This window comes from Streptopelia decaocto (genome assembly GCF_964273445.1).
Source record: "Streptopelia decaocto genome assembly, chromosome: 2".
NCBI classification, from domain to species: domain Eukaryota; kingdom Metazoa; phylum Chordata; class Aves; order Columbiformes; family Columbidae; genus Streptopelia; species Streptopelia decaocto.
In genome coordinates this window covers 34,359,050-34,374,003 of record NC_138655.1, presented here as the reverse complement: position 1 = coordinate 34,374,003, position 14,954 = coordinate 34,359,050, and the positions used below count along the sequence as shown (strand labels likewise).

At 37.7% G+C, this 14,954-nt stretch overlaps 1 protein-coding gene across 1 annotated transcript in view; it reads right to left on the bottom strand.

Moving 5' to 3' along the window:
• Positions 1–13,514, bottom strand: part of TRPA1 (transient receptor potential cation channel subfamily A member 1) — a gene marked incomplete at both ends in the record, with an annotated part of 36,328 nt that extends 22,814 nt beyond the window's left edge. The window contains 8 exons of the mRNA XM_082043781.1: positions 2,349–2,397; positions 4,788–4,924; positions 6,401–6,546; positions 6,908–7,016; positions 7,439–7,546; positions 9,365–9,540; positions 10,782–10,944; positions 13,395–13,514. Of these exons, the coding sequence (XP_081899907.1) occupies positions 2,349–2,397; positions 4,788–4,924; positions 6,401–6,546; positions 6,908–7,016; positions 7,439–7,546; positions 9,365–9,540; positions 10,782–10,944; positions 13,395–13,514 (1,008 nt within the window). The remainder of the gene's footprint in view (positions 1–2,348; positions 2,398–4,787; positions 4,925–6,400; positions 6,547–6,907; positions 7,017–7,438; positions 7,547–9,364; positions 9,541–10,781; positions 10,945–13,394) is intronic.
• Positions 13,515–14,954: the final 1,440 nt, after the last annotated feature.

Here is a 14,954-nt window from a genome sequence, read left to right as displayed (position 1 = left end):
TTAGCACAATTAGTAACTTTTACATTGTTATACATATTTACCACATTTATGAGGCAGCTAAATTAAGAGATTGTAAATTTAGTCTCTGAACTCCTTTTACTTTTGCATTTATATATTAGTATATGTGAATTAAACATGCATTATTATAAAATATGATGTGAATATTGTAAATATCAATTTGTATTGACATAAATTTAATCTTTCAATTTTCTTTCAGTGAAAACAAAAGAAGTAAAATGGGAAAAAGGAAGTCCAGAAAAATGAAGTAAGAAAACATGTAAAATACTGCTTATTTACTTTGACTAAGCACGTTTCAATAAAATTAATTAAGTAAACTCAGGAAACACCAGATATCTCAATGGTAAATTCTCCAGTACACAAGAAAAAAAGAAACACTGAAAGATGCAAAGAAATTGCTTAGATACTTGCTAAATCATGACAACTTTCTGATTTTCATGGCTTTCTTCTTTATAGTTGTATACATAACTTGCAAGTACAACACTACTATTTGCATACATAAACCACATACTGTACACCTGTCAAATATGACAATGGCCACTTGGACATTATTGTTAAATTCACTGTGCTTAAAATGCTAAATTTGCAAACCAATTTGTAAGGAGCATTTCTTTAAAGCTACAAAGTTTTGTAATGTTAAGAAGTTGAAAATATTGATCTAGGTTTCTGTCTTTTCTCTTTTTTAAGGCTTCAGTTAGCCTTCAGTCATGGCAAACCACAGCTGTACATCTCACCAGAACAGGAGCATGTGCTCTTTGGCATGTTATGTTGAAGCCAAATGCAAAATAATGAAAAGTTCTGCAAGAAATACCTGTAGAATTTGATTCTCTGATTTTTAGGTAGGACATTGACCTATAACTTAAAAAGGATGGTGCAAGTTAAATGTAAACGGCAGGCAAAGTGTGCCTGGATGGTTCTGTTTAGCATAGATATTATCTTTTCTATCTAGAAGACCTAGATGTAACACTCCATGCGTTTACAACCATTTTTATTTTCAGACACTAAAGTACCAAAAATAAGAGAAAGGAAATGATAATTGTAAGTTAATGTGCGTGAAATGTGGATGTTTAATAAATAAAATAAGTAAAGTTTGTTCTTTATTTAAACCAGAGAGCCATTCTGAACTGGAATTTGCTGTTCCTTTTGAGCAGTAACATTGCTTCACCTTTTCTTTTTCGCCCTCATGCAGCACAGGTGATCTCTAGTGATCTTGCCAGGAGTCCAGGAGAGCAGGCAGCACAGGCTGCACATGCTGCACCCCACTAGCCCCAGCTGGCATATTTTCATCTATTCCCAGACAAGGTGAATGAAAACAGTCCTAAAGCTTCAAAAGTGATTCACTTTCTCTAGAAAGCCAAACAAGCCCTCAGCATAGATTCTATAGAAGAGGTCAAAAATGTCAAAATGACACTTGAGGAATAAAAGCTCATTCTTAGCAAATGCTTTGTTAAAGATATTCCCTCATCCCTACAGATGTAAAACTTGTGTCTGTATTTCTCAGATAATAATTTCTGTAGATAGGTTGTTTTGTCAGACAAGTTTAAGCAGCCAAACTGCATAATTTTATATCTGAATTGAAAATAAGCACAACATCTAGTTCTGACTAAATCCAATCCCTATAACAGAGGTTCTGAGAAAAGTAAAACTGTATGTGGAAGATAATTTTTCTGAATATAATTGTCATGAAATTAAGCAAAAAACATAAACATAAATAAAATGGAAAAGAAGTCTGCTGACTTCTGAAAATTTCCTCTGCAGAATGGAGTATATAATGGTTGTATGACCCTTAGTTTAATAGGTATAAATGGACACTTGGAGCATAGCCAGTACATCCCCTGTTATGTTTCTTTTCTTTCTCCCGCATAATTAATCAGTGAAGAAACATAACCAAATTACACAGAGTAAAAAACATTTCTAGATCATGCACAGACTTCAATGTATGCCTATGTGATCCCAGAACAATCATCTGTACATACCTCAAATAAAGGTTAAATTCATGTATGCTTAGCCTTTATTTCATATTTCATATCCTAAAAGTGAGGATGACTGAACCAGTTTGTCACATCTGGTAAAAGGTGTTTATAAAACCTTTCTGAGTAAGTAAAATGGAAATACAAGTGCAAGTTTTCATCTTCTGTAACTGTAGGATGCTGTTATGGAGCCATAACTACCGCTGTACTGTAACTGTCAATTATGCATTATGAAATATAGACATATATCTAATCAACCTATACCTGAGAACACATTCTCCTTTATGAATTTTTCTATGCACACCTGTAGTAATATATAACAATAAACTCTATAAACATGTTGCTTGATTAAATATTTACCATTGAAATCAAATATTCTGCCAGCTCATAGTGATCAAACAATGCTGTCCTGTGGAGAAAAAAATGAAAAATACAGTAACATTAGAAAGGACAATGAAGTTTCAAGCCAAAGGCTAGTATTTTTCTCCATGTGCAACATTTTCTAGTATTTTCAAATTAATACATTTAAAAATAGACAGAGAGATACCTTTATTACATAATTCATTTTAATAAATTGTTTTCATTTTTGTACTGGAGTTTTGTTTTTAAGCTAAGTTCAGTTCAATTAATACATTGAAAACTCACTGCAGGAAACAAAGACCTCATTGGTAAGTCAACAGGTATTTTACAACTATTTTTAACAAAACAAGTAATTTCATATGTGAGATCTTTCGCTGTATCACACAAGGTCAATATAAAATTCCATAAACTCCAGACTCAGTTTGTTTCAGGCAGATTAGAGCCTCAAATCCATTTTATTGTTCTGATCTTCAAAAATAACTTGCTATATATTTTGTGTAATAACTCTAGAGTGAGTTTAAAATGTAAATGACTAAATGTATTCTTACTGTGGCAGACAGGTCTACTTGAGAAAATCTGAAAATGTTTGATACACTGATATAAATCTTGGTGACATTAATTTACTAAAAATATTTTAAAGATGTCTATACATGTGAAAAAATCTCAGTTTTTATTTTACAGTAAGACAGGTTATTATATATTATAGAAAAACATTGTAAAAGCAGGAAATATAGTACAATTAATACAGACACTCTGTTTTCAGAAGTCAGACTTCTCTTCAATATTTTAACTCAATTAACAAAACAGGAGGACAGTTCCAAGGCTGCTGTATATCTCACAGATAACAGTTCCCTTAGCATTCATTATAAGAGGTAAGAACACAGGGTGTATTATAGTTAGAACTGATTACTCAAAAGATGTATTTTAAAAGTCATGTCATGGTTCCAAATAAGTAGAGATACCTTCATTATCTGTAGTAGACCCGTCCAGCCAGCCGTAAATATCAAATGCTTCACACACACTCCAAATAAATTCCAAGGTGAATGAAGAGAAAGCTAAGTCATTTTGTAAAATATTTAGATGGAAACATGACAGTAGGATTGTGAAAGGATCAAGTCCTGCCTATGCTTCACTGCTCCTTCACTTCTGAACAAGTTAACTTTCCTATACAGTTTATTTATATTTTGATAAATCTGGGTGACTTTCTACCTTTCTGATGATTCTTGATAGTATTTTTTTTTCCTGTTTCACAGACACAGGTTCTTTTTCTAAGATTTTCCCAAGGACAATCATTTTCATGGATATGACAGCCAGTTATCTATTCAGTAGTATGTTGTGCCTGCACAAGTTTCTTTGGCATTTGGCATCACTTTGTCTTCAATCTTGTTCTACCGTGGTAGCATTTCCAAGTTTACCCAAACCAATCTTAACTTTACAACACACTCTCCTTTTAATTGCTTCAATTACCTTTGAATCTTTCCACTTCGTACAACGTCCAAAGAACAATCATCTCCACTGCCTCTGACTTTCCACTGATTATTTCATATTGTAAAACTTCTTGTAGAATAACACTGTAAAATTATTACACTGAAATGCAGTGAGACATATCTTTCTTACTAAAAAAAAGTATAGATGGGAAAATACACTATCTTCCATAGAGTTGGTAGCCAGCACGTTTAATAAAGCATCTTTCTGCTACAGAAGACTGAGGAAACTTCTCCACAGCCTAGTGCTCTAGTTTCAAACGTGCTGTGAAAGACTAGAAGTCTAGACCAGGGATGTCAAACTCATTTTCACCGGGGGCCACATCAGCCTCGTGTTGCCTTCAAAGGGTCGAATGTAGTTTTAGGACTATATATATTTATTACATTTGGCCCTTCGAAAGCAACAACGAGGCTGATGTGGCCCCCAGTGAAAAGGAGTTTCACACCCCGGTCTAGAGGATTATTCCATACACAAATTTGATCTGCAACTTTGTTGTCATAGGGAAGTGAACCAATATTTACTTGCAGCTGATCAGGCATAAGACAATCCTTTAGAGAAAAAAAAAATATTACTTTTCATTCATTTTCTGGAGAACATAACCACATCAAATGAGGGCATTTGTTCCACAACACAGAAGTTCTTAATAATCCCATTAACTTGTTAACCCACTACTTCACTGGAGTAAATTTTCAATATAAACTCTTAGTGACAACTCCTTGATATGGTTCCAAGGTAACTGCAACTGTTTTGATTTTTGTATCAGCACCAAAATCTTTAACATTCTGACCAGTCTTTCATAGTGTACTAAAGCCATCCCCCATCCCATGGAGAAATTCCAGCCCATGAGGAAGGGTGTTCTAAAGCATGCTATATAAAGTATAACTGGGTGCTGAGAATAACTGAGAACATCATGGCTCACAATTAATAGTGAAGTCTGGCAGAGTAGCCTCCTACCTGTGAAGCAAAGTTTCCTTATTCCCGTCTACAGCATCAATAATGGATTCATCGCCAGCATAGGATGACATCATTAACTTTACAATCTCTGTTGCTCCTTGAGTGGCAGCAAAATGAAGTGCTGTGCATTTTTCATTCTGTAAATGGGAAAATAAAACATGTAAATTTTTAAACCTCAACAACTTAACTTTCAAACTAGTAAACATACTAGCAATCTAGCCCAGGATTTGCAGCTCCTAAATGCCTAAATTCTATGCAAGTAATGAAACTTTAGTCTTTAGCTAAAATAGTGGAATTCCAAAGAGCTCTTCAAGACCAGAAAAGACTAATCAGATAGTTTTAAAGGATTACTACAAAGCTCATTATTCTATGCCAAGTCCTAAGATATGAGATAATTACACTCTTAATAATATTATGTAGTTGAATTAATAAACAGACACACAGAGCACCATTTCATAAAAAAGATGAAGCAAAGGAAAACTAGAGAAAGCCGTAGGTAGACCAGTACAAATGAATAAGCAAACAAATATGCCCATATAATATAGAAAATGCATTATTTTAAAATGTTTTTCAGTTTCTTAAATGGAATCTCCCTTAGATGTTGTTCTTAATAAAAAAAAAAAAAAAATCTGCAGGTTAAAAGTAACTTGGTCTAGTATGTTATTAAACTATTATAAGCTAGACAGCCATAAAATTATTAAGCAATAAATAAATTATTAGAACAAGATTAGCCAAAACAGGATTTCATTTAGCTAGATGAGACAAACTAGATTTGATACATGTCTGAGGGCTTTGACTTTCTCCTTTTTAGAACAGAAACATTTCATTGCATTGGAATGAGCTTTTCTACAATGTCTTAAGCATTCTCAAAATTGTCTTACCCATCAAAAAATTGGCAATATAAATCATATCATTCAAAAGCTGTGTGTTCAAAGGATCAAACCAATAAAATAAGGCTAAACCATGTTTATCTTTGCGCTCATGAGTTGATCTGAGCCTTGCAAACAATTCAGTTAGTGATAGGTATGTTCTGAAATGTTTATTCATCATGAAGCTGGACACAGACCATTACACCAAAAGTACCATGGTAGCAGCAGTAGCATCACAAATTTGTGCTTGCTTACAAAGAAGACACTGTAAAGGCCAGAGCAAGGCTGAGGATAAATAAGGATGAGAAAGGGTCAGATGGAAGATCTCATTTCTGAGAAAAGACATGGCAGGTGTATAGAAAAGACCTTGTGAAGAAGGCTGTACCGTTCTCCAGAGTGCTCCCCAGCACTCCACTGGTTTATGACTCAAGGACTTTCTGAGACGGAGGGAATGCCACTGTATTCAGTAGCTGAGGACTGATTTTTCTTCTATGGATCTGCCCAAAAGTATTTTGAATCCATGCAAAATTTTCATAGCCACAACATCCTACACGACTTCCATAAAGAAACCTGCCATTTTGCCTGATGTGAATGAGAGACTTGTTTTCATTTGCTGCTCCCTAGGTTTTGCATTGGAAGAGACAATGAGCAATTATTATCTGCTCACCTTTTTTCATACCACTTAGAGATTCAGAGTTATCTTAGTTTTATCAAAATTATATTTCACCCCAATTAAAGTTTTACCTGTTTTAGATCAATTTGGGCTCCAAATTCAATGCACATTTTAATCATTTCAAGGTCCCCACTTTGAACTGCCAAATGAAGTGGACTGCACTTTCCATTATTGGTAAAATTGATGTGGGTTTTAGCAGAGTGACCCAATTCTTCACCTGGGAAATGAAAATAAGTGGAGATTTTTCAAGCAAGAAAGATAACAGAAGCTATCAAGGCTTTCAAGACAAGTATATTAACTGTGGAATAATATCCTCCCGCTCAAAATATGAACCTTTCACATCGATCGCTAAACAATGGATGGGCACACATTTACAAAAGCAGTTAAGCTGCTGCTGCTGCAATCCTACTAAAGTTACTAGCATGAATTGCCCATAGGAATAATTGCATTAACTTCTTGTAGGTTCAATCACAGTTATAAGTGCTTGTTTGCACAGTTCTTTGAGAATTGAAGTAGAAAACTGGTAACACTACTATAAATAATAAATCTTACTGATGGCTTGGGAACAATGTATTTACCTTTTTTTAAAAGAATTTCCATACATGTTTTTGCACCTGAAAATGCAGCTGCATGGATAGGCATACTTCCAGTTTTGTTTGGTTTACATATTTTCCCTCCGTTTTCAATCTGAAAAATAATGTCTGGAAATAGCTTAATGACATACAGAAAATTCTGATTAATGATCATACTCTTACAGGTACAGTCTCCTGGGTGGCTGTCTCCTCTTTTTTTATCTTGTATATGCATTGTGAAGTTTATATATAAACCTTTTTTGCATGTTATATGCATACATCGATACATACATGTGCTTCATTTTGTGTTCTGATGACCTTCAAAACCAGTGTAAGTTTTCTCTGTTTGCCACTCAGATATATTTATATATGCTCTTGAAAGATTAAAGTTTGTTAGCAAACTTGAATATTAGTAACTTGAATATTAGGTCCATGATTAACCTTCCTTCATTGAACAAAGACATAACACAAGAATGGGATAACATTGCATCAAGATAAACAGAATCACATCAAAATATGACAGATAATTACACCTACCAGGAGTGTCAGTGCTTCAGGATTATCCTTGTAACATGCTACAATTAGAGGTGTGTTCCCTGCTTCACCTTCCAAATTAACATCTGTACTGCTATGCTGGACTAAAATCTAAATGTATAAGAAAACATTCAGTCAACCATATGTCAAATACAGCAGTAACAACACAGAACTATTTGACTACTTTTGTTTATCACTCATAGCACTCTTGCGACTTATTCTTTTTGCATGTCAACAGCCCACAACGCAGAGGAAGGACAAAATGAAGGAGAATGTAAAAATAGGCAGGTGAAAAATGCAGGTGAGAACAGACAAAGAAAAGTAAAATTCTTTACAGTAAACAGCTGTGTAACTGGGATAAACACTGAACATAGCTGCAGAATATCTTGAAGTTTTATTTAACAGTTTCCCCAATACTGGGAGAAAATCTTTTCCGTAGCAAATTGCAGATGGTGATTTTCAACGGAAGTTTGTTACAATGTCTTGTAATATTTTATATTCCCTGGAAAGTTGCAATGTTGTAGGTGCTACTCAATTAGGCATATCTTAAGACAGTTATATAAGATCAAGGAAAATGGGACTTGGTGAGAACAAGGGCCCTTCCAGCCCTGAAATCCTGCTTCAATACCAATGTTAACAGCTCACACCAGGCTACCAGTGTCACCAAGTACGTCCGTGACTGCTTCCAACACTTTTAGACAAGCAAAGGATCTGTAAATGAAAATTATGATACTGCACCTCATATTCATTCATCTATCAACATATTTATTTAATTATCTTTCAGTAATTCCGATGAATTTTTCTGTATTGGAAGAACTGGCACACTTTAATCACTCTCAAGCAATTTGACAATAGAAACCAAAGGAGAATTAGTTTGAATACACAAAAGAGTGGGGAAAAATGAGAGCACATATTTAGCCAAGAGCAGAGCAGAGCTGTAAAATAACCCACACCCAGAACGTGACACAAAGCCCATTTTAAAAGTATAATTGTATTTCACATTTTATTGTTCTTAATTTATAATAAATAGAGATTTTGTAAAAGATCTGAGGACAGTGAAATATTTAAGCACTGAAAATCTCTAAAGGATTTTAAGTCTTGAGTACAGGAATAGGTTTTTCTCTTTTTTTTGTTTGGATGAACAAGAAAAGGAGACAAATGTAAGGGAAAAACAAGTGATGTGGTGCTAAGGTTGTATTCACCTGGTAAATTAAAAAACTTAACAAATTCTAAAACTCTATTCAAATGCTGCATATGGAGTGAAACATTCTCATTGCACTTGGACAATTATGAAAATTATGAAATTATGAAAATTATGAAAAAATATGCTGCTTAAAATCTCAATGCTGTTGCTATTTTACGAGGTTCAAAACACTCACCTTAGTAATTTCTTCACAACATATTTCTGTGATTTTTAATTGCAGGTTTAGTTCTGCTATTATTCAAATTATTATTACAGTGTTATTTTTAAGAACTGTGTTTTCTGATTAATTTTAATCTGGTTTTCATTAAAAAAAAGGTAATACATTAGTTTCAAGAAAATTTTTATACTTCTATGACTTCCTATTCAGTTGTAAAAACAAAAAATCAGAGCAAAAACATTTGAAATAACACATCTACATGCAATTTAGTCTTTAAAAGAACCTTTTTTAAAGAAAATTCCTTGTGTTTGAAGAATTGAAAAGAATTTTTCACAAAACATAATGACTACTATCACAGCACTGTGCTATCAGAAAAATTAGTAAGTTACTTTTTACTTGCTGTGCTAAGAAGACACAGACATTTCTATAAGCCTCATGTGTTACACATCAGGGTCACTAAATAAAGCATGCGAGGAGATGAAGTGTATATAAACAAGGTCATGTTCTGCAGGCAGCTGCTGTTGAGCTACTTATCAATTCTGTATATTTATATGGACTTTAGACTTACCTTAACAATTTCATTATGCAGGGACTGCACGGCCATATGCAAAGGTGCCATCATATTGGCATTGAGAATGTTTGGATTGGCTCCTCTGCTGAGCAGCAAACTAACGCTTTCCACCTGGTTTTTCTTTGTGGCCCAGTGCAGTGGGGTATTTCCAGAAGAATCCATCACATTTAATACTAGGTCAAAGGAGAGAAAACAAAACAATACCAAAGCAAAACCATCAAATATTCTGATCTCACTGAAAAAAAGTTTCTTCAAGGGAGGTTTATGTCTGTGCAAAAAGTGAAAGAGTGTATGTGACACAGTGCATTGTGCTAAATTAATTAAATATTTTGCTGAATCCACAGTATTTGTTAGAGAGGTGGGAGGTGTGAAACACCTGTCTATTTTTTGCCTATTATTATACATCTTTTTTGTTCGGCCAACGATTACTTGATTTCCCTCTTTCCTTGTCTCTTCACTTTCCTATCTTATTTGACTGCAGCTATTGCTTTAGAGACTGCACAGAGCAACTGTGTGAATAACTAAAATAAGAGATAATAAGTGCTTGCAAATTGAAAGAAGATTAAAGATCATATCTATTCTGATTCACTTAAGAACACAGAAGCAAGCCAGCTCATGCTAGTTATAACACTGGTCTGTTCTACACATATATTTTGAGCTTCAAACCGGCAAATGAACTTCAACAAATATTCTGAAAAATAAAGATAAAAATTATACACTGAAAAGAAAAACAATATATTTCAGCCAGAATAACCTAAAATTAGATTAGCCATCATTAGAGGTGTAAAAAATGAGCTTTTCAGGGCCTTCACAAGTTTGCTCAGTAGCCCACATCTGTCAGTGGAGTCTTATGTAGTTCACAATGTTTATTAATAACTACTGAACAACACCTTTTACAGGCTGTAGTTCCATCATTTGAGGTCCCGTGTTCTCCTACATATCACTTCTTCCCTTAATTGCTTTAGATGGCCTATTTCATCAAATGTTTATTCTTCCTTACTACAAAGTAAACATGATGACAACTTGAATGACAAGTATAAGGAAACAGATTACTTCTCTTCTACATTTCCAGTATTACAAGTGTTAACAAAAGACACATAAAGTACGTAAGGAAGACAAAAATTCGGGCCTCCTGTACTTCACTGCAGTTTTCTTTTTCATATCTGAAGACCATAAATCTGAGTCCCAAACTAAATAAGATATATAGATTCACTGCATTAGAGAGAAAACAGTCCTAACATAACAAGGGTGATCCAAATCACACCCAACACACTGCAAACTATGTCAGTTTGAACTATATTTAAATCTATAGATGTAGACAACACGTACCAGTTCTGCTTCAAGTGGATAACAAACACTGATTAGTGAACTTCTTTATTCTGTTAAGTACAATGGTTCATAAAATGTGTGTTACCTTCGGAGGAAGAATCGTCCATGATCAACTGCATTAATTCTATTTGACCTCCTTCTGCAGCGTGATGCAGTGGGGTGGCATTTAATTCATCCACTTTGGTAAGTCCAGAACGATTCTTCTTAATGAAACTCCGTAGCCTACAGGCGCTTCCATCCGAAATCACCTATTTTTGGACACAAATATTCTAATATTCTCATTAATAGGCAAGATGTTAGCAGTGCTATAATGTGTTACTATGGGCATGTTACCACTCAATACTTCTCTCCCAGCTGTTTAGTTTCAGAGAGAAGTACACAAATCCTGATCATATTGAGTCAACAGCAAAACTCCGATTGATTTGATGGATTACAAAATCAGACCCAGATGAGAAACAATGCAAAATTAACAAAAATGGAACTTAACTTGAATACATCTTATGAGCTCAAAATCCTCCTTCAACCACAGAAAATTTCAAACAGCAAATTCATGACTTACTGTTTTATACTCTTTCCAGCTGCGGCCACGTCAAATAAACTCAACAAAGACGAAAAGTTAATAATCTTGATAAATTCCTTTTCTAGACCTTTCTATAGAGACTGATATTATGTCCTGGGCTTTCACATTCAGCTGTTGGGTTCCTGGGATGTTCTTTGCATCAGAGCAATCAATAAATTTCTTCATTTCAAGAGTATCCTAAGCACATCCCATGAACTACTCAGTCTGAAACAACCCAGCATCTTCACAGCGTAGTATAGAACCCCCTCCAACAGCTCAGCCCACTGACACCTCCCTGGTACAGTACTTTGCAACCAAAGCGGACTATAAAAACCCTGCTGATTCTTACTTTATGATGTTCTCAAAATATTTTTGTTAGAGTGTTTCAAAAACAAAATTGGGAGGAAAAAAAAAAGGGGGGGCAGGGGGAAGGGAAATGCATATTAAAAGTAGTGCAAACCATCCCCAAAACGTATAAGGAAGCAAAATGTAAAAAAAAAGGAAATACCTTAAAAACACTGTTCCCTCCTCAGCTGCAAAAGGAAAACTTTGCTCTCCAGGATCTCCTGAGCCACAAAGACTCAACAATTTTTGCTGTCATTACCGGGCAGCTCATTCATACACAGAAGCACATGTTTAATTTCCTTCACCTTAACAGTCCCATTGACCTCACTGAGGTTACTCATCTCAATAATGTTACAAATGTGTTTAAAGGTTTAGAAGACCGGGGCCAAATACAGCGGTAGCATCTGCTTCAAAAGTGCAATTAGAAAAAGCTGATAGAAAACTGGTGGTATTGTGGAAAGGGTATTTAAGATTATTCAACTGTCATAAAGATAAGAGATCAATCACATACCTAGATATCTATATGTTTTATACACATCAAAAAGCTAGTTAGGAAAACTGTATTACAGAGACCAGTATCTTCTATTCCTTCTTGTATTCTAATTTAATTTTAATTGAAATGAATTTCAAATCTTTGTATTGATTTAAACCACGTTTCACCATTCTTTACATTGGAATTTTTTGTCAATGCAAGACAAAATGTGGCTAAAACGTGGCACGATACTTTCTGCTAAAAAAAAATAAATCATCCAATGTTGCAGTCTTTCATTAACAAAAATAGGAAAGGAAGAAATAAGTTTTTGGTTGTTCAAAACAGCAAAGCAAGCTATTTTAAACAGCAGCTCCTTTGCACTTCTCCTGAAGAGCTCTGTAGTGGCAGATCACACACCAGAGTGACAAGCCGGGTCATACTTAAGAGGTGTTGCCCGGGACTACAGCTAGCACACAGAAAACAAGGCTGGAAATTACCTCAAGAGGTCTTTAAAACCCATCCATATCCTCTGTCAAGTTTGTTTTGCCCACTCTTAAAAACCTCTGAAGTTACCCAAGTCATCTCTCCCGTAAGCAACTTCCTCCTTTGCTTAATTATTCTTACTCTTAAAAAAGACTTCCCTAGCAGTTGGTCTAGGTCTTCCTAACTGCAATACAAATATATCACTTGTCCTGTTCTCTGTGGAAAGGGGAAGATGTTACATCCTTCATGGCAGCTATTTTGCCGCTGGTTCCCTTTCCCTTCATAACAGCTCCACTGCTTCTAAACCTTCCTCTTGTGACATTTTTGCTAGACGGTGTATTCATTGTCACCATGACCTCTGGACCTCCCCCTAAGAGGGGGACTCCTGGGGAGCCCCACGGCAGCCACCTGCCACCCACCACCCACCCCTACACTCCCCTTTTGGCTGCTCCCCTTTCACGTTCCCGCTTGCCCTGGTCCAGACTTGGCCATACAATGTCATAGTGTCCTGTGCCTTCATGTCCCACGGCCAGTGCAGCTTCCAGCCTGTCCCCCACCCCTCACGGATCCACAGATAAGTGAGGAGAAAGTGGCCTCTGGGAAGAAAAGGTCTCTGGGACGCCAAGCTTGCACAGCTGCCTCCAGAGTCCCTGCACACTCTCGCCCACCTCCCCCTCCATCTTCACCCCTCCTTGTCCCAACGCGCTCACATGAGCCCCAGTCTCGGGCACCACTAGGTGCCTCTGGCAGGCTCGGCTGTCCCGAGGCTGTGCCCTCACACCCACACCTGCCACCCAACCCTCGGCACCCCCACTTCCTCCGCTCCCCTCCGTACGCACCTTGAAGACATCCTGCGAGGCGACGGAGGCGGCATCCGCCTCGCAGACGACGCCCTGGTAGGAGCTGGAGCCGGCCGCCTTCTCCCGCGACTGGCAGAGCCGCAGCAGAGAGCGCTTCATGGCGCCCGCCCGCCCGGCTCCGAGCAGCGCCCTCCCCGCCCGCTCCGGAGACCTGCGAGGCAAGAGACCGAGTGACGACCGACGCCGGGGCCGCGAAGCCAGCCCGCCGGAGCGGCGGTGGCGGGAGGCGGGGAAAGCGAGCGGGGGCGCTCCCGGGAAGGCGAGCCGCTCCCCGCCGGGCGGCTCCCCCTGCCGAAAGGCAGGTCCCGGGGGCGCGGAACGCCGGTCCCTCAGGGGACACCGCCTCAACTCGTGCTGGACAAGCGCTTGGGCGGTCGGCGACTGTGCCCGGCTGTGGAGCTGCGACGGGCAGAGGCGCCGCCGACGGCGTCAGTTGCGGGAGGGGGCGAAGCGATCCCCGCTGGGTTTTGGGTGGTGCTTTTTTTTTTCATCCCCCGGTTGAGCATCTGGCAGTGCCAGAGATCTCTGGAGATGAGCGCATCTGCACATGCAAGAAGCACGTTGTGCAAAACTGGAAATAAATAAATGCAGTGCAAACCGGGAGCAGCGAAATCAGAGTGCGCAGAGCGCAGCTGTCCCGTCGGGGCTGGGCACCGCGGGGCGGCAGGCAGGGCTGCGGCACCGGCCTTGCAACTTTACCACAGTTACTTGAGTTTCCTGCGGTTAACTCCTCAGCATTTACTTTGCGGTCGTAAAATTGTCTAGTAGAATTTGTTTCACTGGCAAATTTGGAGCAGCGTTGGGATTGTATAGAAAGGGTGTAGAAAGAAGCAGCAAAAAGTGTTTCAAAGGGTTAATTACCCTAAGAGACTTCAATCGAGTCATCCTTGCTGAGTCTTCAACGGAAACATTTGTAACTCCGAGAACTATCAGTTTATTTAATGTGATAAGAGCAGCCCTACCAAAGGTCAGGTAGCGGCTGGGCAGATGCTTAGGAAATGCAGTAGGAAGCACACAGGATGAATATTTCCCCGGCTGTTCATGGTTTATGGCAACCAGCGGCTTAAGGACTGCCAGAACCAGGTGTCACGTCCAGTCCAGCCTGTTTAATAGCCATCAACTGGCAATTCTCCATTACTTCGTTTAAGCTCTTTCTGAATCCTGTGACACTAAGTGCCATCATTTCATTATGTGTTTTTGTTTTTGTTTTTTGTTTTGTTTTGGGTTTTTTTTGTGTGTGTGTGTGTGAAAAATGCTTTCTTTTACCACTAGATTCACTTAGTGATCCCTAGCGTTTTCATTTTGAGAAATGGAGAGTTGTTCCCTTTTTTTTCGTCCTTGTTAGTGCTCATAATTTTACAAAGTTCTTCCAGCTCTTTGCTCACTGATGGGGCTTTGTTCATCTGGTTTTCCTTCTTAGAGATGCCATTTTGTATCTTTAAACATTCTTATCCTGCTACTCTGTGTATTTTCCATGTTCCTTCTGAAATGGGATGACAAGACCTGCATGCTGAAGTCAAGATACATTCAAGCAATAGT